The sequence below is a fragment of the Eumetopias jubatus genome, unplaced genomic scaffold, assembly GCF_037043125.1.
Source record: "Eumetopias jubatus isolate StellerSeaLion01/CBP00866 unplaced genomic scaffold, mEumJub1_p1.0 scaffold_9, whole genome shotgun sequence".
Lineage (NCBI taxonomy): Eukaryota > Metazoa > Chordata > Mammalia > Carnivora > Otariidae > Eumetopias > Eumetopias jubatus.
In genome coordinates, this window is record NW_028274815.1 from 23,957,233 (window position 1) to 23,980,155 (window position 22,923).

Genomic DNA, 22,923 nt, shown 5'->3' on the forward strand with positions numbered 1-22,923 from the left:
TTGCCATTAATTTCTTTTAAATATAGTTTATATAATTTAGTTTGTGATAGTTGGAAAATCTATGATAATACCAGTCCATGTTATAACGAAGTTTTATGGTACTGAGAAAATAATTGGTTAACCAGATTGTAGTATGAAGATTTGGTTCCATCATGAAATGATGCTTCTAGTGGCTGGATTTAAGTCTCAAAAATGGCTTAATAAAGTTCTCTCTCCCCACCCCCAACCAGGAAAAAAAAAATCCTACGTGTCTCCTTTTATATTATAGCTAAATTTAAATTCTTAGCTAATATACTTGCGGTGTTTAATTGCAGATGTAGATGCTACTTGCAGTGACTTTAATTTTGGAACAGCTCTGCATATTGCTGCTTATAACTTGTGTGCAAGTACTGTGAGATGCTTATTGGAGCACGGAGCAAATCCTGCATTTAGGGTAAGAGGTTAAACTAAAAGTGAAAAATATTATAAAAGTTAAAGTGTCTAACATTATATTTTAGTAAAGAGTTGAATCTGGATGTTGTTATGGAACTCATATGAGGAAGGAATTTATGTTTTTGTGCTGCATATAAAGAATAATGGTGATCAACTTTATCTCAAATAAATATAATGCATAGCAGTGAATTTCAGTCCCCTTATTTTGATAAGCTCTATAAAATTTCCTTTCATTCAGTGAAGTAAAATGTTCTGTAGTGTGTCATCATCTTTAAGTGTCTTTCATTTAGTTTTTTGTTATATTTATAAAAAGTTAACTATCAAATTAAAATGCATATGTTAAAGTGATATTTCTATATTAAATCATATTTTAAATTCTTTTGGAAAGAAATTTTATTCCAGAGTTTTTTTTTGTTTTGCAGGTGACAGGATCTTTATTTTTTTTTTTTTCAGAAAATTTTTAAAAATGCACATTTAGGAGTGCAGTAAACCTTTAAAAATTAAATTAAAGGAAAAATGAATTTTTTCATGGTAATCATGTAAATTAGTAAATTTACAAAGTTAACACACAGGATTGAATTTCATAATCTTCAAGTCTCTTGGTATTTTATTGTTTTTACAGAGTGGCTCTCACTGTTCTTTTCCTTAATATGAATAACAGTGACTTGCTCTGGCAGGAGTTCTTAATTGGGTCTGGGCCTTCCTTTGAAGGGACAGGGGAGGGCAGTGTTTGAAAAAGCCTCTTCCCTTCCCCTTTTCCTCTCCCCCTCCCCGCTTTCTAGTTTCCCCTCTCCTCTCTGCTTCTTTCTGCCACTCTTCTTTCTGTTTTACCCCATCATTAGTTAATTAACCCTTCTCCCCTCTTCCCTTCCCCAGGCTCCCCCTCCCTCCTTTCCTATTGTTTCTTGGGCACGGGGAGAAAACAATAAATAAAAGTCACTGTCGCCAAAGAGAATATAGTCTAGAGGGGAGGATGGACAAGTAATTTTGCTGTAGTGTGTTGGCATTCAGTGGGTTACGATGTTGGGGTGGGCACAGAGTGCCATGGGTCACAGACAAGGGCAAAGGTGACATTGGGCACTTAAACATAGTTAAGAACTAACCAGTTAGAGGAGGGAGGTGCGAAAAGCCTTTTGGGCAGAGAGGAGAGTAGCATTCACCAAAGCTAGGAGATGATTCCCCAATTTAGCTGGAATGTGAAGGTGATATATTTTTGCTTTTCCTAGTACGACTGTTGACAAAACCTCCTTAGTGGAGAGACTATTTTTTTTTTTTAAGATTTTATTTACTTATTTGTCAGAGAGAGAGAGCACGAAAATGTGAGCACAAGCAGGGAGAGCAGCCGGCAGTGGGAGGAGCAGGCTTCCCGCTGAGCAGGGAGCCTGATGCGGCGCTTGATCCCAGGACCCTGGGATCATGACCTGCGCCGAAGGCAGACGCTTAACGACTGAGCCACCCAGGGGCCCCTATTATTATTGTTATTTTAACAGAAGTTTTAGTTGCCACATTCTGTAGGAATTAACATAAGTGTGTGACTTACTCTAGAAAGGTGAGGACTTAAAAATCTAAAGTAAAAGAGTCCTTGACTATGGACTCTGAGAAACTAACTGAAGGTTCTAGAGGGGAGGAGGTAGGGGGTTGGGTTAGCCAGGTGGTGGGTATTTAAGAGGGCACATTCTGCATGGAGCACTGGGTGTTACACGCAAACAATGGATCATGGAACACTGCATCAAAAACTAATGATGGTAATTAACATAACATAATAAAATTAAAAAAAAGAGTCCTTGTCAATATAGCTTACAACTTATCAGTACAAGGTTTAAAAAAAAATCCCCCCTCTTTTTATCAAGAGTACATATTAGTGCTATACATTTATTTATTTACATACCTTTATTATATTTTGTATATTTTCTTTGAAATCTGAAATTCTTTAAAACAGTCCCATCACTATCCCAGAAATTTAATAACATGTCTCCCTGCCATGCTTTTACTTAGGACCAGACTGACTTGAATTTTAAAATAAAAACTGTGAGGCACTCACAAACTAAGTGTGTTTTAAAAACCTCATTCTTTCATCCAAATGGAGCGTTTGAAGATCATTATCAGCAGAGAAGACAAGGAAAAGAATTTTCTCAGCAAAAGAATCTCGATTCATCATATTAAAAGAAGATTACAGTGTGGAAACTCTCGTAAAATCTAAGTTTTTTTGGCTAGGGAATACAGAAGAGAGATGCCGTGTTAGAGGGAAGGATAGCCCTAAGTAGGAGAAAGGCTGAATGTAACGGGTCCTAGACATGGCTTCAGATGTCCCGTCTGCCAGGAATCCTGTAAATGACTTTGAAGGAGTCATTAACCTTTCCTTACTGAGTTTCCCTAATTGGCAAACCAGAAACGATAGTAATATTTTACTTGTTTAGTTGGTTATTGTCTCTTATGCTACAATATATACTCTCGGCATGGATTTTTATCTGTTTTATTCATAAGATTTTTCTTGATGTGCGAATCAAATGAGATAATTTATGTGATTGGATTTGGTTATATAAACACCATACAAACATTAGTGGGTTTGTAACTGACCATTTTATCTTGTTGCAGGATTAAATCCAAGGATGCAGTCTCTCCTTTATAGTGAGACCAGGGCTGTTTTCTTGATTATAGCACACATTTTAGAAGTATTGAAGTATTGAAACTGTAGTTTCTATTCCTGAAATCCACACTCTTTCAAACACTCACCAGATTCTCAAGTCTATGCTCCATTTGGGTCATCCACACTGGAACGTAAGCCCCATTAGAGCAGAACACTGCTGTCACAGGACCTGGCCCAGTGCCTGGCAGATAATATGAAAAAATCGACCTACACTGGAAACAAATTAAGGCTTTGACTGACCTGATAAGTTTTTTTGATGGTAATCTGCAGTTAGCATGAAGCCACCAATGGTGGGAGCAGGGCACTGGCCTAAAGGACGTAGAAAGGTCACTAGGGTCATGCAGTAGAGGAGGATGCGTTTGAGGACGGGGATCTGAGGCAGGCAGCCGGGCTTACTTAAGTCATTAAGAAATGACAAGAGTCTGCTCTACCCAGTGGCAGCATGAATGTAGATACAAGACAAAAGTCACTCAATAATGGGGCGCCTGGGTGGCTGAGTCAGTTAAGTGTCCAACTCGGTTTCGGCTCAGGTCATGATCTTGGAGTCTTGGGATGGAGTCTCATGTTGGGCTCCGTGCTGGGCATGGAGTCTGCTTGAGATTCTCTCCCTTTCCCTCTCCCTTTGGCCCCCCACCCCTTTCAAATAACTAACTAAATCACTCCATGAGTGGGCAGGATGGATCAGGTTACATGGCCGAGACGGCAGAATCTCTGATCTGGGGTTGGGAGGCCAGTCAGTGCTGTGACTTCTGTCTCCAAACCTGCGCGGCCAGGCATGCTGTCTAGTCATGAGCTCAGCGTTCGCGCTTCCCCAACCAGCTCGCCTGCATGGTGCTCCCACATCTCCTCTGGCCTGTGAGTCCTTCCCCGGCTGCCCTGCCTGCGTAGATGCCACCCTCCGGGTCTTCTCCCCTTCCCTGCCTGGAACTTTTTTTTTCTGCCACTTTTTACCATTTAACATACCATCTCTTTTACTTGTCTGTGTGTGGTCTGTCTCTCGCATCAGAAGGTGTGCTTTCTGAGGGCAGGGTTTTTCTCTTCAGTGTGGTGTCAGTAGCATTTAGAATGGCATGTAGTAGGTGTTCAGTAAATAGTTTGACTGAATACACGATGAATGAATTGAACTTAATTTTTTTCACCTTTATTTTTAAAAATAATTGTGTATGACCGTGTAGAGCTGTGAGTGATATGGATTGAAAATGTTCTCTTCTCTGTATTTGCAGAATGACAAAGGACAGATCCCTGCTGATGTCGTTCCGGATCCAGTGGAAATGCCTCTGGAGATGGCCGATGCTGCCGCAACTGCTAAAGAAATCAAGCAGATGTTGTTGGACGCAGCGCCCCTGTCACGTGACCTTTCAAAGCCCCTGCTTCCAAACTGTGACCGTGTCACTAGCAAGGCGATGCTCACATCCCTCGGTCTGAAGTTGGGGGATCGCGTCATTATTGCAGGACAGAAGGTAAGGAAGTAACGGCCGTCTCTGAAGCTGGGTCCGAGGTCTGCAGTGTGCGTGGCCCGTGTGCCATGGCTGCAGCCGTACACTGTGGACAGGGTTTTGAGTTTTTTTAAAAAGTGCAGTGTGTACATAGAAACAGACTTAATGGAAACAGTGAAACTGAGAGGCACGCTTACCCTTGGACGGAATAATGAAGGCCTCTCCGTTGGGGTGGGGAGAGTGGGATACAGTAGGGCTGCTGAGTGCATTAGGAGGCCCGAGCTGAGACATCGCTGAGCCTGGAGGCGTTTCCTTGCAGCCCCCCTGACGCCCTCACTGGGTTTTTCCCACTACAACTACCTCGCAGTAATGGAGCAAAGGAGACTCTTGCCATTCATGGATGTTTGGCCTTGAGATCCTAGAAATAGAGAAATCCTAGATATTATTTCAAACCTCATAATAAAAATGTATGTGGAAAAGAGGACCCTCCTGCCCCCCACCCCCCGCCAACCCAGCCTATTGAAGATGCTCCAGATGCCTCTTTTTCTCCAAAACCTCAGAGTCCTTAGGGCGCTGTCTTGTTGCCATCCATTCTCTCTTTTTTAATACCTCATAGGGAAGGGCTGTTTTGTTTTAACTTTGGGTTTAATAAGGAGCTGGGTATGGAGAATGGAACAGGGAGTTCCGCTATTTCCTAACACAGTTATGTGTAAATATATGGGTGGGCTTGTGGGGACGGTGACACGGGTTTTGCAGAAAATGCCAAAATCTGGAAGTTTGATTTACTGAGAAAAATGCTCCAGAAAGGAAGGTAAACTCCAAACAGATGATTATGTTGAGAATGACATTTTACCAGCTTCCAAAAGAATATATTCATAGGACATTTGTTAGCTTTTTTTTTTTTTAACTTGGGATTAATGTTCAGCCTCTTCAGTATTCCCATCCTGTGTCTGAGAATGGTTGTTTAGAAGAGTTATTCTGTTGTCCTTATTTTGGAAAATTTGAAGCTATACGAAAGTAGAAGCGTATAAGGTGCATTGACTGGGTTTAACCTGATCGTCTCATGGTCAGTCTTGCTTCCGTTATACTTTCTTTCACTCTGTTGCTTGCCTTTTCATCCTTTTAAGAATGTCTTTCAGAGAGTAGAAGTTTGAAATTTTGATGAAGTTCATTTTTCAACTTTTTCTTACATGGATTGTGTGTTTAGCATAGCTAAGAAATTTTCTACAGTGTCATAGGACAGTGGAAGATATAGTACATGGACTTTCTCCCAGAATTTTATAGTTTTGGGTTTTACATTTAGTTTTATATTTAATTTTGACTTAACTTTTGTACAGAATACTAGGTATAGGTAGAATTTCTTTCTCTCTCTCTTTTTTTTGCATCTGATTACCTCTTTGTTCCAGCACCATATTTTGAAAAGACTGTTCTTTCTTTCCTAAATCGCCCTTGCCCCTTTGTCATCTGACTTTAGGTGTATGGGTGTATTGCTGGATTTTATTCTACTCCATTGATCTGATGATTACCCTTTCTTCACTACTACTCTGTAATGATTGCTCTAGTTTTATAGTAAGTCTTGCAATCAGATGTTGTTAGGCCTTCAAATTTTTTTTTTTTTTTTAGTTTCTTTGTCTTTCCATGTACATTGTAGAATCAGCTTATGGATTTTCAAGTCATACAAAAAATCCTGCTGGGATTTTGAATGGAGTCGTGTTGACATAGATCAGTTGAGGAGAACAGTTATTGTAAAGATATGGAGTCTTTAAAACCCAAGCGCGGTAGGGGTGCCTGCGTGGCTCAGTCGGTTAAGTAGCTGACTCTTGATTTCGGCTTTGGTCATGATCTCAGGGTCATGGGTTGGAGCCCTGTGTTGGGCTCTGTGATCAGCACGGAGTCTGCTTGAGATTCTCTCTCTCCCTCTCCCTCTTCCCCTCTCCTGCTCGTGCTCACTCTCTTTCTCTAAAATAAATAAAATAAAAAAAACACAAGTGCAATATATCTCTATTTAATAGGTTTTTTAAATTTATTTTTATTTTTTATTTTTTTTAATTTTTATTGTTATGTTAATCACCATATATTACATAATTTGTTTTGGTGTACTGTTCCATGATTCATTGTTTGTTCATATATTTAATAGGTTTTTTATGTTTCATCAGTTTTGTAGTTTTAAGCATTTATTTATTTAAATTTTAGGTAGTTAACATACAGTGCAATATTGTTTTCTGAAGTAGAATTCAGTGATTCATCACTTAGGTACAACACCCAGAGCTCATCATGACAGGTGCCCTCCTTAATACCCATCCCCCACCCAGCCCATCCCCCACCCACCTCCCTCCATCAACCCTCAGTTTGTTCTCTGTCATTAAGAGTCTCTCATGACTTGTTTCCTTCTTTTTCTTTTCCCCTTCCCATATGTTCTTCTGTTGTCTTTCTTAAATTCCACATAAATGAGAGCATGTGGTATTTGTCTTTCTCTGATGTATTTCACTTAGCATAATACACTCTAGCTCCATCCACATCATTGCAAATGGCAAGATTTCATTTTTTGGAGGGCTCGGTACTATTCCATATATATATATATCTCGCATCTTCTTTATCCATTCATCAGTCGATGGACATTTGGGCTCTCTCCATAGTTTGGCTATTGTTGATAATGCTGCTATAAACATTGGGGTGCATGTATCCCTTTGAATCAGTATTTTTTGTATCCTTTAGGTAAATACCCAGTAGTGCAATTGCTGGATCATAGGGTAGGTCTATTTTTAACTTTTTGAGGAACCTCCATACTGTTCTCCAGAGTGGCTGCCCCAGTTTGCATTCCCACCAACTGTGCAAGAGAGATCCCCTTTCTCCCCATCCTCATCAACACCTGTTGCTTCTTGTGTTGTTTTTCTAGTCATTCTGACAGGTGTGAGGTGGTATCTCATTGTGGTTTTGATTTGTCTTTCCCTGAGGATGAGTGATGTTGAGCATCTTTTCATGTGTCTGTTAGCCATCTGGATGTCTTCTTTGGAAAAGTATCTATTTATGTCTTCTGCCCATTTCTTAACTGGGTTATTTATTTTTTGGCTGTTGAGTTTGATAAGTTCTTTATAGATTTTGGGTACTAGCCCTTTATCAGATATGTCATTTGCAAATGTCTTCTCCCATTCTGTCGGTTGTCTTTTAGTTTTGTTGATTGTTTCCTTTGCCGTGCAGAAACGTTTTATCTTGAAGCCCTATTTGTTCATTTTTGCTTTTGTTTCCCTTGCCTGTGTTGATGTGTTTAGTAAGAAGTTGCTATGGCCGAGGTCAGAGATGTTTCTGCTTGTGTTCTCTAGAATTTTGATGGTTTCCTGTCTCATGTTAAGGTTTTTTATCCATTTTGAATTTATTTTTGTGTATGGTGTAAGAAGGTAATGCTGGGAATGAGTTGAGAATTAATCCTTCCACTTTTATATACTAGGTTTGTGTAGAGATGATTATTTTTCCTTTAAATTCTTTGGTAGAATTCACCAGTGAGTCCATAAGGTTCTGAAGGGTTTGTTGTTGTTGTGTTGTTTTTGTTTTTTGGACGTTTCTAAACTACCAATTCAGATGTGAGCTTTGACAGTTTGCATCTTTCAAGGAACTGGAACATTTTATCTCATTTGTTAAATTTACAGGCACAGGGTTCAGGGTATTTTCTTACTATTTTTTAAATGACTGAGGGTATGTAAAGATGTCCTGCTTTCATTCATGATGTTTGCAGTTTGTGTCTTCTCTCTTTTGTTTACTTGGTCCCTAGCTATAAGTTTATTAATCTTATTTATCCTTACAAAGAACCAGCTTTTGGTTTCATTGATTTTCTCTGTTCTTTTTCTGTTCTTAATTTCTTTTTTTAAAAAATATTTATTTGAGATTGAGAGAATGAGAGAGAGTGTGCAAGAGAGTGAGCATGAGCTGGGTGGGGGGACAGAGGCAGAGGGAGAAGCAGGCTCCCCGCGGAGCAGGAAGCCTGATGTGGGGCTCGGTCCCAGGACCCCAGAATCGTGACCTGAGCCGAAGGTAGATGCTTAACCAACTGAGCCACTCAGGTGCCCCATAATTTCTTATCTTTATTGTTTCTCTCCTGCTTGCTTTGGGCCTTCACTTTCTAGTTTCTTAAAATGGAAGTTTAGGTCATTGATTTGAGACCTTTCCTAATACAAGTGTTTAATGCTATAAATTTCCTTCTAAACACTGCTTTTGCTGCATCCTACAAATTTTTATATATCGTGTTATCATTTTCACTCAATTCAAAATGTTTTTAAATTTCTTTGTGATTTTCTCTTTCATTATGGGTTATTTGGGAGTATATTTATTAATTTCCAAATGTTTGGAGATTTTCCAAAATCAGTTGTTAGGTGCATAACGATTTAGGATTCTTATGTCTTTTTGGGGTTGGCTCTTATCATTATATAATACCTCTTTTTATCCCTGGTAATATTCCTGTTCTAAAGTCTACTTTGAGAGAATGGTTTTTAAAAACTTCCATGGTAAAGTTGCAAGAGTAGCACATTTAGAATTACTAGTAATCCTCAAAATTTATTCTGATTTATGTTTTCTTCAGGTTGGAACATTAAGATTTTGCGGAACAACAGAATTTGCAAGTGGGCAGTGGGCTGGCATTGAGTTGGATGAACCAGAAGGAAAAAACAATGGAAGTGTTGGGAAAATCCAGTACTTTAAATGTGCCCCCAAATACGGTAAGGTTGATACTATCTAACTTAATGAGAATTAGTTTAAGATAACCAAATTTACTTTTATTTATTTATTTTTATTTTTATCATTTTTAAAAAGATTTTATTTATTTATTTAGAGAAAGAGAGCACGATCGAGGGGGAGGGAGAGGAGAGAGAGAATCCCAAGCAGACTCCTCGCGAGTACGGAGCCCAGTGTGGAGCTTGATCTCATGACCCTGAGATCATGATCTGAGCTGAAATCAAGAGTTGGATGCTCAACCAAGCTTAGCCAACTGGGCCATCCAGGCATCCCTACTCTTCTATTGTTTTTAAATAAACCTGGTTGGGTGGGAGAAAAAAAAAAAAAAAACCTTTCCTCCTGGCTATCTATGTAGTTAATGAAGGGACTGCCCTTTTCCTGCTATGAGCAGTATAGTGATGGGAAGATGGTGTCCCACCAGGAGTACTTCCTGCTCCGTGGACCTCCTGTAAGTCCTGCTCAGGGTGCTGTCATGACTGAGGGAGGGACTTTGTTATCAAGGAAATACAGAACTCGGGGGGTTAAAAAACTTGAAAACTTGGAAAAGCAAGGGAAGGGAACTTTAAAACTGTATTCCTGAGGTGGGATAATTCTTTCTCTTTCTGACAGATGTTTGTTTAAATTCATATTCTTTCTCTCTCATACACATACACACATACAGACTCCTTGACATCTTGAACTAAATTTGTCACTTGCTATGTTGTGAATATTTTTCCTTGCCATGAAATAGTCTTCTAGAACATTAACTTCCCTGGTTGCACAGTATTTCAATTATAGCTGCACAGGGAGACACTCTGGTCTAATGCTAAAGTCCTTGCTTGGAGTCTGACAGCTTGGGTGTGAATCAGCTTCTCTATCTACCAGTTATGTGACCTTAACTTTCTTCTTGTGCCTCAGTTTGTCTTCTATAAAATGGGGCTAACAATACCTCAAGAGTTCGTATGAGGATTGAATGTGTTGATAAATGTATAAAGCACCTTGAATAGTGCTTGATTCCCTATAAGTACTCAACTAATGGTAGCTATTTGCTAGGTGTTACAAATTTATCAAAATTACCAGTTTCCTTTGGTCATACACTTAAAATTGAGCATCATTTTTTTGTCTATTAATTTTTTTGTTTATAAAAGTATTGTATAAAATTTGAAAAACATAAAAAATGTTAAAAGAAGAAAATAAAATCACCGGTATATTTCTTCTGTTTAATTCTTTTTGCAAAATTTGGATTATACATAGTTACATATTTTGCATTTTTACTTGATATGCTATTATAATTTCTCCAAATCATTAAATATCTTTTGAAAATGTGATTTTTAATGGCTCCATTTCCTTTAATTTTTCCAATTTAACGGGTAAAAATTTCTATGTTTGAATTCATATTTCTCTGATTGTGGTGGAATAAAACACTTAAAATATTTTGTTGTAATATATATATTAGCAATTGCCAAGAAATAATTGTTCATATTACATGCTCATTAAATAATTGAGGTATTAGTGGGTTTTAAAAAACTTTAGAAATACAAATACGTATTTAAGATATTAAACTTTTATAGTTATCATAGATATTTTGCCCAGTTTGTCATTTGCCTTTGAACTTCATTTGCAGTGTTTTGGCATAGAGTTTTATGTAGTTAAGAGACTTTTTCTTTATAATTTCTTAACATTGCTTTTATGTTTAGATATTCTTTCTAATCCAAGGATTAATTTAAAACTATATATTTTATTCTTTTGAATGTTTTAATTTTTTGCCCTATATTATTTAACCCATTTGGAATATATTTGGGTAGTTGTGCGGAATTAAGAATTTGATTTTAGTTTTCCTCTGTTAGCTAATTGTGGCAGCTGTGAAGCCGACTCCTAGCAATGCACAGGGTTGATGTCTGTCGGAGTCACCGGAAAGGCTTAGCTTGTAACAGAATGCATGTTGCCCCCCAAATCTCATCATCCCAAGGAGAGGCATGCTTGACGAGGACAAAGCCAGATACACCAAGGACCCTGCTTCTGTCCCTTTCACATGCTTAAAGGCGAGTTTTGGGGGGCAAGGATCATGTGTTGGATTATGGAAAAACGGGAGTTGCCCTGACTAAGCAGAAGCCAAAGAATTTATCTCTTCTCAGCAACAGATTTTTTTTTTCCCGCCTCTATCATTTTTCCTTTGGCTTGTTGTGCTTCCTTTATTATAAATTCTTATAAATGCTATAGTCTGTTTCAGGATTATTTTATTCAACTGATCTGTTAATTCTCACACATACTAGATTTTTTCAATTGTAGAAATTTTATAATAATTTTTAAGACTTTTTTAAGAGCAGCTTGGGTTCAAAACAAAATTGAGAGGAAGGTACAGAGATTTCCTGTGTATCCCGTTTCCATGTGTGCAGGGCCACTCCCAGTATCAGTGTCCCTTCACCAGAGGGTACATTTCTTAACATAGAGGAACCTACACTGACTCGTCATCAGCACTCAGAGACCATAGCTTACATTGGGGTTCACTCTTGGTGGTGGATGTTCTGTGAGTTTGGACAAGTGTTTAATGACATGTCTCTGTCATTACAGTGTCTGTATAGAGTATTGTCACTGCCCTGAGAATCCTCTGTGCTCTGCCTGTTCCTCCCTTCCCTGATCAACTCCTAGCAGCCACTCATCTTTTTACTGTCTTCTTAGTTTTATCTTTTCCAGACCGTTGTATCGTTGGAATTCTACAGTATGAACCCGGCCTCTTCAGACTGGCTTCTTTCACTGTGTAATTTGCATTTAAGTTACCTCCATGTCTTTTCATGGCTTGATAGCTCATGTCTTTTTAGTCCTGAATAATATTCCATTGTCTGGATGTACTACAATTTATTTACCCATTCATCTACTAAAGGATATCTTGGTTGCTTCTAAGTTTTAGCGATTATGAAAATTTTTATAATAAATTTTAATACTTGGTGATACCATTTTTATGTCTTAATAATTACCAAAGTGAATACATAAGTCAAATTGTATTATAAGGTTTATTAAAAACATCAGTTAAATCCTTCCCGGCTTGCCCTTCCCTGACCCTGAGTCCTGTCTTTTAGAGGCAAGAACTGTTTTAACTTCTTTAGTTGTATCTTCTGATATTAATATTTGTATTTGTAAATAATACATGTATATGAATCTCTCTTGATTTTTCCAATTTTATTTTTATTTTTTTAAAGATTTTATTTTTTTTAAATAAAGGGTTTTTTTAATATTTATTTATTTGAGAGAGTATGCACAAGTCAGGGGGAGGAGCAGAGGGACAGAGGGAGAAGCAGAGCAGGGAGCCCGTTGCGGGGCTCGATCCCAGGACCCTGAGATCATGACCTGAGCCGAAGGCAGACGCTTAACAGACTGAGCCACCCAGGTGCCCCTAAAAGATTTTATTTTTAAGTAATCTCCACAACCAACTTGGGGCTCGAACTCACAACCTGGAGGTCAAGAGTCACACGCTCCACTGACTGAGCCAGCCAGGCATCCCTGATTTTTCCAGTTTTAGACATCTATTGAGTTCAGTTCATACTATGAGGAGAAAGATTGGGCGCCTTCATTCTAAGTCAGTTCTTTTCTTGGTTTACTTCTTTGTTTTGGTGGAGCATATCCTCTAGTAGCTTTTTGACAAAGGACTCATGGGAGATACATTTTTTGAAAACTTCCATTCTAAAAATATGTTTATTTCTACCCTCACACTTCATATGATAGTTTGATGGGATAAGGAATGTTAGGCCAGAACTCATATTTTCTCTGTATTTAGAAGGTGATTTTTAAAAAATTTTATCGTGTTATGTTAATCACCATACATTACATCATTAGTTTTCGACGTAGTGTTCCATGATTCATTGTTTGCATATAACACCCAGTGCTCCATGCAGTACTTGCCCTCTTTAATACCCATCACCAGGCTAACCCATCCCCCCACCCCCTCCCCTCTTAGAACCCTGTTTGATTCTCAGAGTCCATAGTCTCCATGGTTCGTCTCCCCTTCCGATCTCCCCCCTCTTCATTTTTCACTTCCTGCTATCTAGAAGGTGATATTCTATCATCTGATGGAGTTTGGCAAACTTCTCCTGTAAAAGGCCGGAGGAGATACTTTAGGCGTCAAGGGCCACACAGTCTCTTGTTCAGCTATTCAGCTGTCCTGTTGTAGTGAAGAAGCAGCTGCAGACGGTGTGTAAACACACGGGTGCTAGGGGGACTTGACGGGAGGAGGTGGTGGGCAGGATGTGGCTCCCGGGCTCTTGGTTTGTCAGCTACTGTCTTGAGCTTCCAGTGTTGCCGTGTACAAGTTGCAAAATCTTTCTTCCGTGTGTGACTTTTTTCCCCTCTCTAGCAGCTTTTAGTATTTTTTTTCTCCTTTTTATCATTTTCTTTTTTCTTTAGAGTTTATATCGTTTTTATCCCTTTCTAATATTTTGGTGCCATTTTGAGAGGAGTTGTGGTAAAATGGGCCATGTTTATCTAGAAATTTGTTATTCTATTTAAAAATCATTCTTCCCTATGTGTTTATTTTAGTTAAGTTTTATGATTAATTATATGTCAAGATCTGAGAAAAGTCCCATTGGTACTTTGATTAGCACGAGTTACTTACTAGGAACTTTAGCCCACATTCTGCATGCACTCTGGGCTTTGCTTGTAGCCAATCTTTGCTCTAAATTTAGTTTTGGTTCTCCCAAATGATTTATTTCATTAAAAAAAGCAGGAAGAAGAAGAACTTATATTAGGTGGGGTTTTATATGCTATGGAAATCTTTTAAAGCCATAGAATTAAATATTTACTGTTTAAGATATTATGTGGACCCTGCTTGTGTCCCCTCTCTCGCTGTGTTTCTCTCTGTCAAATAGATAAATAAAATCTTAAAAAAAAGATATTATGTGGAATAATATTGTGTGGAAATTTTCTATTAAGATCTTGAAATAAAAACCATGCAACTTTCCGCAGATTAAGAAAAAGCCATTCAGGGGCGCCTGGGTGGCTCAGTTGGTTAAGCGACTACCTTTGGCTCAGGTCATGATCCCAGGGTCCTGGGATCGAGCCCTGCATCGGGCTCCCTGCTCTGTGGGAAGCCTGCTTTTCCCGCTCCCACTCCCCCTGCTTGTGTTCCCTCTCTCGCTGTCTCTCTCTCTCTGTCAATTAAATAAATAAATAAAATCTTTTACAAAAAAGATCTTTGTTTTAAAAAAAAAAAAAAGCCATTCATTAAACAACATTATAATGCATTAATGACAAATTTGAAAGATAATTCGAGAGTAATCTGATTGCTCTCAGAAATGTGTTTTGGTTTTCAGTTTTTTACAGTTTTTCTTATATCCACACATAAAATGTTTCTCAGATACAATCATAATGTAATCAAATATATAATTTCATTTTTCTTTTCTTGATTTAATTTTCATACTTTCTGTATTTCTTTACAATTTTTATTGTTTTACTTATTGATGGTGATGTAACAGTTCAGGGGTATAGTTCTTTCATTCATCCTGTTGACACATACTTGTTTTCTCCTACTCATGAATAATATTGCGATGATGACATATCAGGTATACAGTCTTTTCCTCCCATTTGGATTTTTTTTTCATAATTAATTTCCAAAATTGTAATTGGGTCATAGTAGTAGTAAACTAGAAATTGTTTTGGCTCTGGAAATCTATCTTTTCTTTATACCATACAAGTGTAACTTTGTAACTTTTTGTGCACAATTCTATTTCCTTATAATTTAATGCCACAAAGTGGCCTAGGTTAGAATTTTTGTCTTCCAGTAAGATTGTACACATTTACAATAGTCAGTAGCTTAGTCAGAAATTACTATGATGGAAAACTGTTACCTTCACTCATTTCTCTTTTCCCTGAATTTCACGTAATACATGATTATGCCTCTTTTATGTGATTCTTAAATTACTGTGTATGTTGTTCGTCTTGACAGCTAAATTGTAAGCTCTCTGAGGGCACGTACTGCATGTCACTTTTTTCCTGTCTTTCCCTACAGGACACCTGGTAGGCACTAAAAGAACTTAAAGATTTATATTTCCAAATGGTTGTACTTGCCCCTTTATTTGAAATGGTTTTAATTGCTTCACACTAACTCAAGCTCTCCATTCCTCCCTTAGGTATTTTTGCACCACTTTCAAAGATAAGTAAAGCAAAAGATCGAAGGAAGAATATAGCACACACTTCTTCTGGGAAAGCTGTGCCTCTCATCAGGTCCCAGAAAATTGATGTAACTCATGTAACGTCAAAAGTAAACACTGGTAGGTCAAACCAGAAAGTTAAGTCTCTTCTTCCCTTTGCAGTCTGCCTTATGTTTAGTGTGCTTCACACTTTTTTTGTTAGACGACTCTGGAACCTGAATTTAATAAAATCTGCATCTTACATGTTTTTAAATGTCAGTCATGGTTTATGATTTTGATTCCTGACAAGAGTATTTTACATTTGTTCCTTTCTTTTCTTTCTTTCCTACTACCTGCATACCTTCATCACCCCCTAAACTCCAAGCTCAATTTTATACCTCCAATAAATCCTTATTAACACAACTAGCTTTATGTTTCTCCCCTATTCAAGAATTTTAGTGACTTCTTTTTAATCCGAAGAAGTCCTGACTCTCTAAACTGGTGGTCTGAGTCCTTCCTGTATGTAATGGGGTCTCTGGCTACCTCCATAGTTGAACTGTGATTCCTTGTCCTCTGTACTTCGTCTCGTGCTATTTCTCTGAGTACAGTAATTTGACTTCTGCATTTTGAGGCCCTTACTGTGCTTTACCTCCTTATTTGGATGCTCTTTCTCCAAGAAGACTTCCCTGGGGACCCAGATCCCTTTAATGTCTCCCTTATGTCCACCCTTGTGTACACTTGTATCCACACCACACAATTATTTGTTAGTTCGGGTCGTGTCCTCTGGTTGCTTCATTTGTGCAGATCTTTATCCTCTCAGCAGAAATTTAAACTTTAAGTGGACTGTGAGAGTATTTTTTACTTTGGTATTCACTGTAGTAGTACATAGCACAAAATACGTGCTCAGTAAGTACTTGCTAACTTACCAGTGGCTGAAGCAGAAAGGCTTTCTACCATGATTCAAGGATTTTGTCCAAGAATTGGTTGGCCTTTCTGCTCTCTTCCATTGAGCTATTTGAATATCTCTGTGTCAGTCTGTACTTCATAACTACTAGAGTTTTTAACAAATACATCTTGATACCTAGTAGAGGAAAGCTTCTTACCTTATTCTTATACAGTGTCTTGCCTGTTTGGATCACTATAAATCATACTTCCGTATAAATTTTAGAATAAGCTGTTAAGTTTCTTTAAAAAAATATCTGCTAAAGTTTTATTGGTTTTGCATTTAAACCATAAGTCAATTTGGGAAGAACTGACATCTTTACAATATTCAGTCTTTTAATTGTAAGCTTGGAATATTGCTTTATTTAATTAGGTCCTTTAAAAATATGTCAATAAGATTTTCTCATTTTCTCCACAGCTCTTTTTGTACCAGTTTTGTTAGGTCTGTTCCTAGATACTTCATACTTTTTGATGCAATTGTAAATGGTATCCTTTTAACCTGAAACCCAGAAGTTCACGGCCATCATGGAAAGAAAGCCCAAAGAGAAGCCCTCCATTTCTGGTCTAAGGATTAGGGAAAGGGTCCCCTACTAGACAGAAAATATAGGAAATCCCTTTTTTTTATGATAGCTTTTTTTCCCCCTTTGGTCCATTCCCATGCTGGTCCCTAGGCAGTCCTGCATGGTGCAACAGCAGCGGTAGGTGGTGAGGCACCTGAAACCCCACGGGAGGGGAACACTTCTCTCTGACCAGAGAAACTGTGGCCCCAAGAACAGGGATGGAATCCCCAATGGTTTGTCTTCTGCTTGTTCCCAGGGGCAGAGTCAGTCCTGGGAGACTGTATGACAGAGCAGGGAAATCAAAGCCTAGGCATCCTGCCCAGATACCGAGAAGGGATGCCTCCGGGAGCAAGAAAGTAACAGGGAGACCATGGAGAGCAGGGAGCTCAAGAAAGTGATCTCAAAATGTTGGGTATGAACTCCTGGGCTTGCTCTCCAGTGGTGCATGTGTGGATCTGACCACAGGCTTTGGTCTCCGGGGTAGACCGCTGCCCAGGTCCCAGGCACTGCTGGATGGCAAATCATAAGATTAGATCCCAAAGAGTCTTTGGAAACTGAACTGACATTGGAACCACAGGGCACAGGAGGTGGTTAGGGATGTCCAACCTGAACTGGTTTGGGTTGACTCCTTCATAAAACAAAACAAAACAAAACAATAAACATTCTCTGTAGAATTTAAGTAAGACCCAGAGTCCCACAGTGTAATATTCGAAGTGTACAGGATACAATCCAAAATTGCTCAAAATAGAAAAACCAGGAAAATCTCAACATCTCTCAAGGAAAAAGACAGTTAAAGGTTGCCAACCCTAACAGGACACAGACATGACACAGATAGAGACTTTAAATAATACATTAACCATTCTTTAAGAATTAAGGTTAATACTCTTGAAAGAAGTGGAAAGAAAGTTCAGAGAAATGAGGATATAAAAAAGAAATGATGTGTGAGCACACATGCACCTGCACACGGATGCACAAAGGAGCTTGGTTAGAACTGGGGTGACCTAAGATTGGCAGATTGGATCAGTGTTGGCGTCCTGCTTGTGGGGTTATACTATAGTTATATGAAAAATTACCTTTGGTGAAATTGGGCAAAGTGTGCAGGAGATCTCCCTGTATTACTTTATACAACTGCATGTGAATCTCCTGTGACTCAATTAAAAAATTCAAGTAAGAAAGAACCAAATGGACATGTTAAAACTGAGAACTATAACTGAAAAATAAGAAATGCACTCCGTGGGGTGCCTTCACAGAGTCTCTCTTACCCACCCCTCTGTTCAGTTCCTGCTGTTGTCACTCTGGTCCTCATTCCACCTACAGTAAGAACTTCTCTCTGGTCCATGCTTCCTTCCCCTGCCCCTCTCGCTTCCTTCTAAACTTTGCTGTCAGGGTGATGTTATTTCCCAGCCCCGTTCAAGTCCATCAGAGGCCCACTCCTTCCACAAGAAGACCAGGTCCTTATCTGGCACTGTCCTCCTTTGAGGTTTCACTCTGACCTGTCTGTCCAGTCTTACTTCTCCCAACGTCCCAAAAATACTCTTTATTCCAGCCATGCTACTTCTCCATCTCTGACCCTGTTCTTCAGATTTTTCTTTTCTTTTTGTCCGTCTAGAATGCCTATCTTCAGTTCTTTCTTTCTTTCTTTTCTTTCTTTTTTCTTTCTTTCTTTCTTTTTTCTTTTCTTTTCTTTTTTCTTTTTTTCTTTCTAAGATTTTATTTATTTGAGAGAGAGAGAGAGACCATGGGGGGGCAGAAGGAGAGGGAGAAGCAGACTCTCTGCTGAGCTGGGAGCCCAGTGTGAGGCTCGATCCCAGGGCCCTGAGATCATGATCTGAGCTGGAGAAAGACACTTAACTGACTGAACCACCCAGGTGCCCCTGGAAGTCTTACCTGTCCTTCAAGACATATCTCAGAATGTGATCTCCTTGATGAGATATTAATTTATCTTTGTAACCACAATTATTGTCGTTTTCCTCTGTGTTAGTGCTTTATCAATAAATGTCCTCATACTTTAGTTATTCATGCTTACATCACTCTACCATTCTGAATTGAAAGGTGCTCCTTTCGGGCTGGGACCATGTCTCGTTCCCGCTGGTGCTGCTGAGTGCCAAGGATAGTACTTCACTCAGATGCTTCCTAAGCGAGAAGAATTGAAATGGGTGCTTGATGGAATTTAAAACTGGGTGGAGTCCGTTAGGTTTCCTATTTAAATAATTTGGTTCTGTAGAATGGAAACAGAAGTCTTCATAAGGCGAAGTATTATTTGTGGGCTTCTTTTTAAAGTGAGTCTGTTCGTGACACTTGGGTGTGGCGCTAGCGGGTCTGTCGTCGTCAGAGCGCCGAGGGCAGAGAGTGTGGGGCTTCTTCCTGTTTCATGATGAGTGACTACGATGGTTTGCAAAATTTTTACCCAGAATTCACTATCTAAGTAGAAACTCTGCTGTAACCGATTTGCAGACACATGAGTGAAATCTGTGAGTTGTGTGCAAGTCCTGGTCCGTGTACGGTGGTTGTCCTAGAGCTGCGTGAGTTTTGCTCTCTACCTGCCGGCGTTGTGCGGACACACTCATGAGTGTGTGAAGTGTCAAACAGCTAGAGCTGGCTTTAACTGTTTATAGAATTTAGAATTCCTTAGTGGATTGTTAAATAGTTCTAAAAGAGACCTTGGTGGTATTTGAGGAAATTGATTGAGGTTTTCAGAGGGGCTGAGAATGCATTCTTTTCCCCCGCCTCTTCACGTAATGAAATATTGGATTGGCCCCAGCTCTCTGTGAATTTACTATCCGGCATGTTTCCAGAAGTGGAGAAGATTTAGATAATGAGGGATGTCTGTACTTTAAACAGCAAGTACATTTGTGTGTTTAATGTTGAAGTTCTTTCTTGCTGAACATGTTTTGTTTCTATGTGCTAGGATTAATGACTTCAAAAAAAGATAGCGCTTCTGAATCAACACTTTCATTGCCTCCTGGTGAAGAACCGAAACCTGTAACAGAGAAAGATGGTAAAATAATTTTATAACTTCCATTCTAAAAGTTTAGTTTACAGATGGAACTTCGAAATAACATAGTGATAAAGCTTATATGGGGGCTAAGTTTTAGTGTTTTTGAGAGAAAAATCATTGCAGTAAAAAATTATCCTCGGAAATACCTTAAGCAACTCATCGTAAAGTGTGTATGTGGTTTTGGTATACAATGCTATGTGGTGCCTCTGTGTACACTTACATTAGAGAGCTACCAGGTTAATTTAAATGGGAGACTAAAAGGAAATTCCAAGTATAGATGACTTGATAAAAATGTTTAAAATTGCCTTCAGCTGTCAAATCATTGGGTGAATAGAGCATGAACAACACATTCAAGAGTATTCCTGCTTGCCTTCAGGTTAGCTCGAAACGTTTTTTTAGAAGATTTTATTTATTTGAGAGAGAGAGAGAGAGAGCACAAGCAGGGGGAAGAGGCAGGGAGAGAGGGAGAAGCAGGCTTCCCGCTGAGCAGGGAGCCCGATGCGGGCTCGATCCCAGGACCCTGGGATCATGACCTGAGCTGAAGGCAAGACGCTTAATGACTGGGCCACCCTGGCGCCCCAACTCAAAACATTTTAATACTACCTTTTTTTTATCTTAAATTAATAGAATTTTTACGTGTAAATAAGATTGGATTGTACTGAGCCATCTAAAGTGGGAGGTGAGAGAGAGTGTGGGGGGAATAGGGAGGTAGTCAGTTTCAGTGAACCCGGATGTGCTCTCCTGTGTGAGAGTGTCCTCGTGCAGCATGAACCCTTACAGTACAATAGCTTGGCTGATAAAGTCTTGTCTGTATGAACTACAGGACAGCTGGATGAAACCAGGCATTTAATTCAACACTAGATATTCCACAGCTGAGAAAGCTAAATGGAGGGTTTCAGAGGGATTTACCTGGGAAACATCTTACTGGCTCACTTCTTACTGCCCACCCTTCGCTGTGTTCTTTTCCTTCACCTGTCTTAGGTACCCTGCTTGGACCCAGCAGCAGCTCCTCCTCCACATCATCTTTGGAACACAAACCGAGCTACCCCAAGAAACTGAATGCACGTAGCAATAACAAGAAGACAATGAGCAAAAGCCCGTCTGTCTCCTCTAGAGCCAGTGCTGGTATCTATGGCTTTTTCAACCAGGCTTTCTTGGTGTTTTTTATCTTGGTTTGTTTGTAAGTAGATTTGCTCTTTTTAAATGTGTAGAAGGAACGTTTTACTTCAGTCAGATTGAACTACTTGTACTCTTCTGTCTTGCCCGTGCCCCTCCCTTCTTGTGAGCGTCCTTGGTCCCCCTGCCTCCCTCCCCGTGCTCCTGCCGTGTCCTTGTCTGGACTGACTTCCTCCCTACCACATGCATGTAACACCTCTGACCCTGTAAGGTTCATTTTAGAAATTTATGATAGATCCTCAGATATGTGGAAACCATGTGGCTATTATCTTTCTTATCTCTTTTCTAATCTAGACCTAATAATAACTAACACTTATTGTATACTTATTGTTTCATTCTAAGCACTTTACATACCTTATTTCACTTAATTCTCAAAACAAACCTTTGGGTAGGTACTGTTATTCTCACCCTCATTTTATGAATGAGGGACCCGAGGCTTAGGGGAGGTAAGTCATTGGTGCCTGATGGCAGTTTCTAAGTGGCACGCATGGGCTTTAGCCTGAGGTCGGTCTGCTGCTTCCTCGGCTGCTGTTAGGTTTTGCCTCCATCCCAAGTACCTTCCACTCTTCCTCCTGCTCCTGGGTCTCCAGACCCCTCACGGCCAGCCCCTGGAGAGCTGAACTGTTGCCCGTGGGCACAGCACAGTGTGAGGCCCCTCCTGCAATGTGGCGACCACACCGTCATCCTGGCTCCGAAGGAGCCTCCGGCCAGGGCCCTTCTTATTGCCGCTTCACTTAGGACTTATCTGCATTCTCATTTAGTTGAATGTTAGGGGTTTCACCCCTTTGCATTCTGTTGCTTACACCTTGAATACTAGCTTTCCCACATACTTTTGTGTCATCTTCATATTTGAAGTTCAAGTCCTTGTTTAACACTAGGTAGGAGAGGGTCACTGGCTCTCCTGACAGGTGGATGATGGTAACCCACTGGGATGTGGCGAGTCCTGAGTAACCTTGTTCAGTCCACATTTCTCCAGTTACATGTAAGGATATAGAAAGCACTTCATAGCAGACATCTTGCCGAAATCAACATATATGAAACATACTGTCGTTCACTCATTTGGCTGCCTAGCAAACTTGTTCGGAAACAAAATGAAACCCTTTTGGCATAAATTGTTTTCACTGAGCCTCATAATAAGACTCTCATTCACGTACTTTTAACAGTTATACTGAAGGAGTATTTTAATATAGAAAATGTTTGTGACAGTTTTTTTGTTTTTTGTTTTTTCTCTTTAAAATACTGTACTGTGATGGGGAGGAGCCCTCAGCGATAGCATTGACGTAATAAACCTATAGGGTGGGACTCTAAAAGCAGAGAACCTAGAAGTTTTGCCTGAAATTGTTTACTTGGAACTTGTATTTTCAGTGTAGGTGCTCCTTCCCCTGTGAGCAGTTTCTGTCTAGCCCCCTGAAGAACAGAGCTACCGAGACAGGGGTATAGCATTCCTGCTTGTCCTCATTTTATTCACAGTACAAGGCCTCCTTCACTTGGAATTTGGGCTTTTGACATTTACTTGATTTTAAAATTTATATGTGCGTATGGAAGTACCTGTTTTACTTTTATAAGAAGTAGTTCTAGTGTAGCTATGTATTTAACCTTTTTACCCTTTTTATAAATTTAAGCCTGATATAGGCTTAGATAGCAGTAGATGAAGAGACCTGTCAATTAGAATGAGCAAGAAGGCCTTTTAGGAGGGGAGGGAGAGAGAATGGGAGATCCGTGAGAGGAAGTCCATGTTTGGGACCTCAGAGACGTTTCCCTAGGACACTTTTGTAGAGTGAGTAGGTATTTCACTTTCTCCATAGATTTGCATTTGAGGGATGTGAACATACTGGCAAGTGAGGATAAAGAGCAGAAAGAACAGATGAGGGGAATGGCAGAGGTAGGGGAGGTGTGTGTTCTCAGCGTCGTT

General features: G+C 39.5%; 1 protein-coding gene across 3 annotated transcripts in view; it reads left to right on the top strand.

Annotated features, from left to right (window-relative positions):
* CLIP4 (CAP-Gly domain containing linker protein family member 4) overlaps positions 1-22,923 on the top strand; it is a 74,081-nt gene that overhangs the window by 18,505 nt on the left and 32,653 nt on the right. For all 3 annotated transcript variants that reach the window (XM_028099607.2, XM_028099606.2, XM_028099608.2), the window contains exons 6-11: positions 315-433; positions 4,303-4,539; positions 9,086-9,221; positions 15,336-15,476; positions 19,746-19,835; positions 20,817-20,960. In XM_028099607.2, coding sequence (XP_027955408.1) covers positions 315-433; positions 4,303-4,539; positions 9,086-9,221; positions 15,336-15,476; positions 19,746-19,835; positions 20,817-20,960 — 867 coding nt within the window. The remainder of the gene's footprint in view (positions 1-314; positions 434-4,302; positions 4,540-9,085; positions 9,222-15,335; positions 15,477-19,745; positions 19,836-20,816; positions 20,961-22,923) is intronic.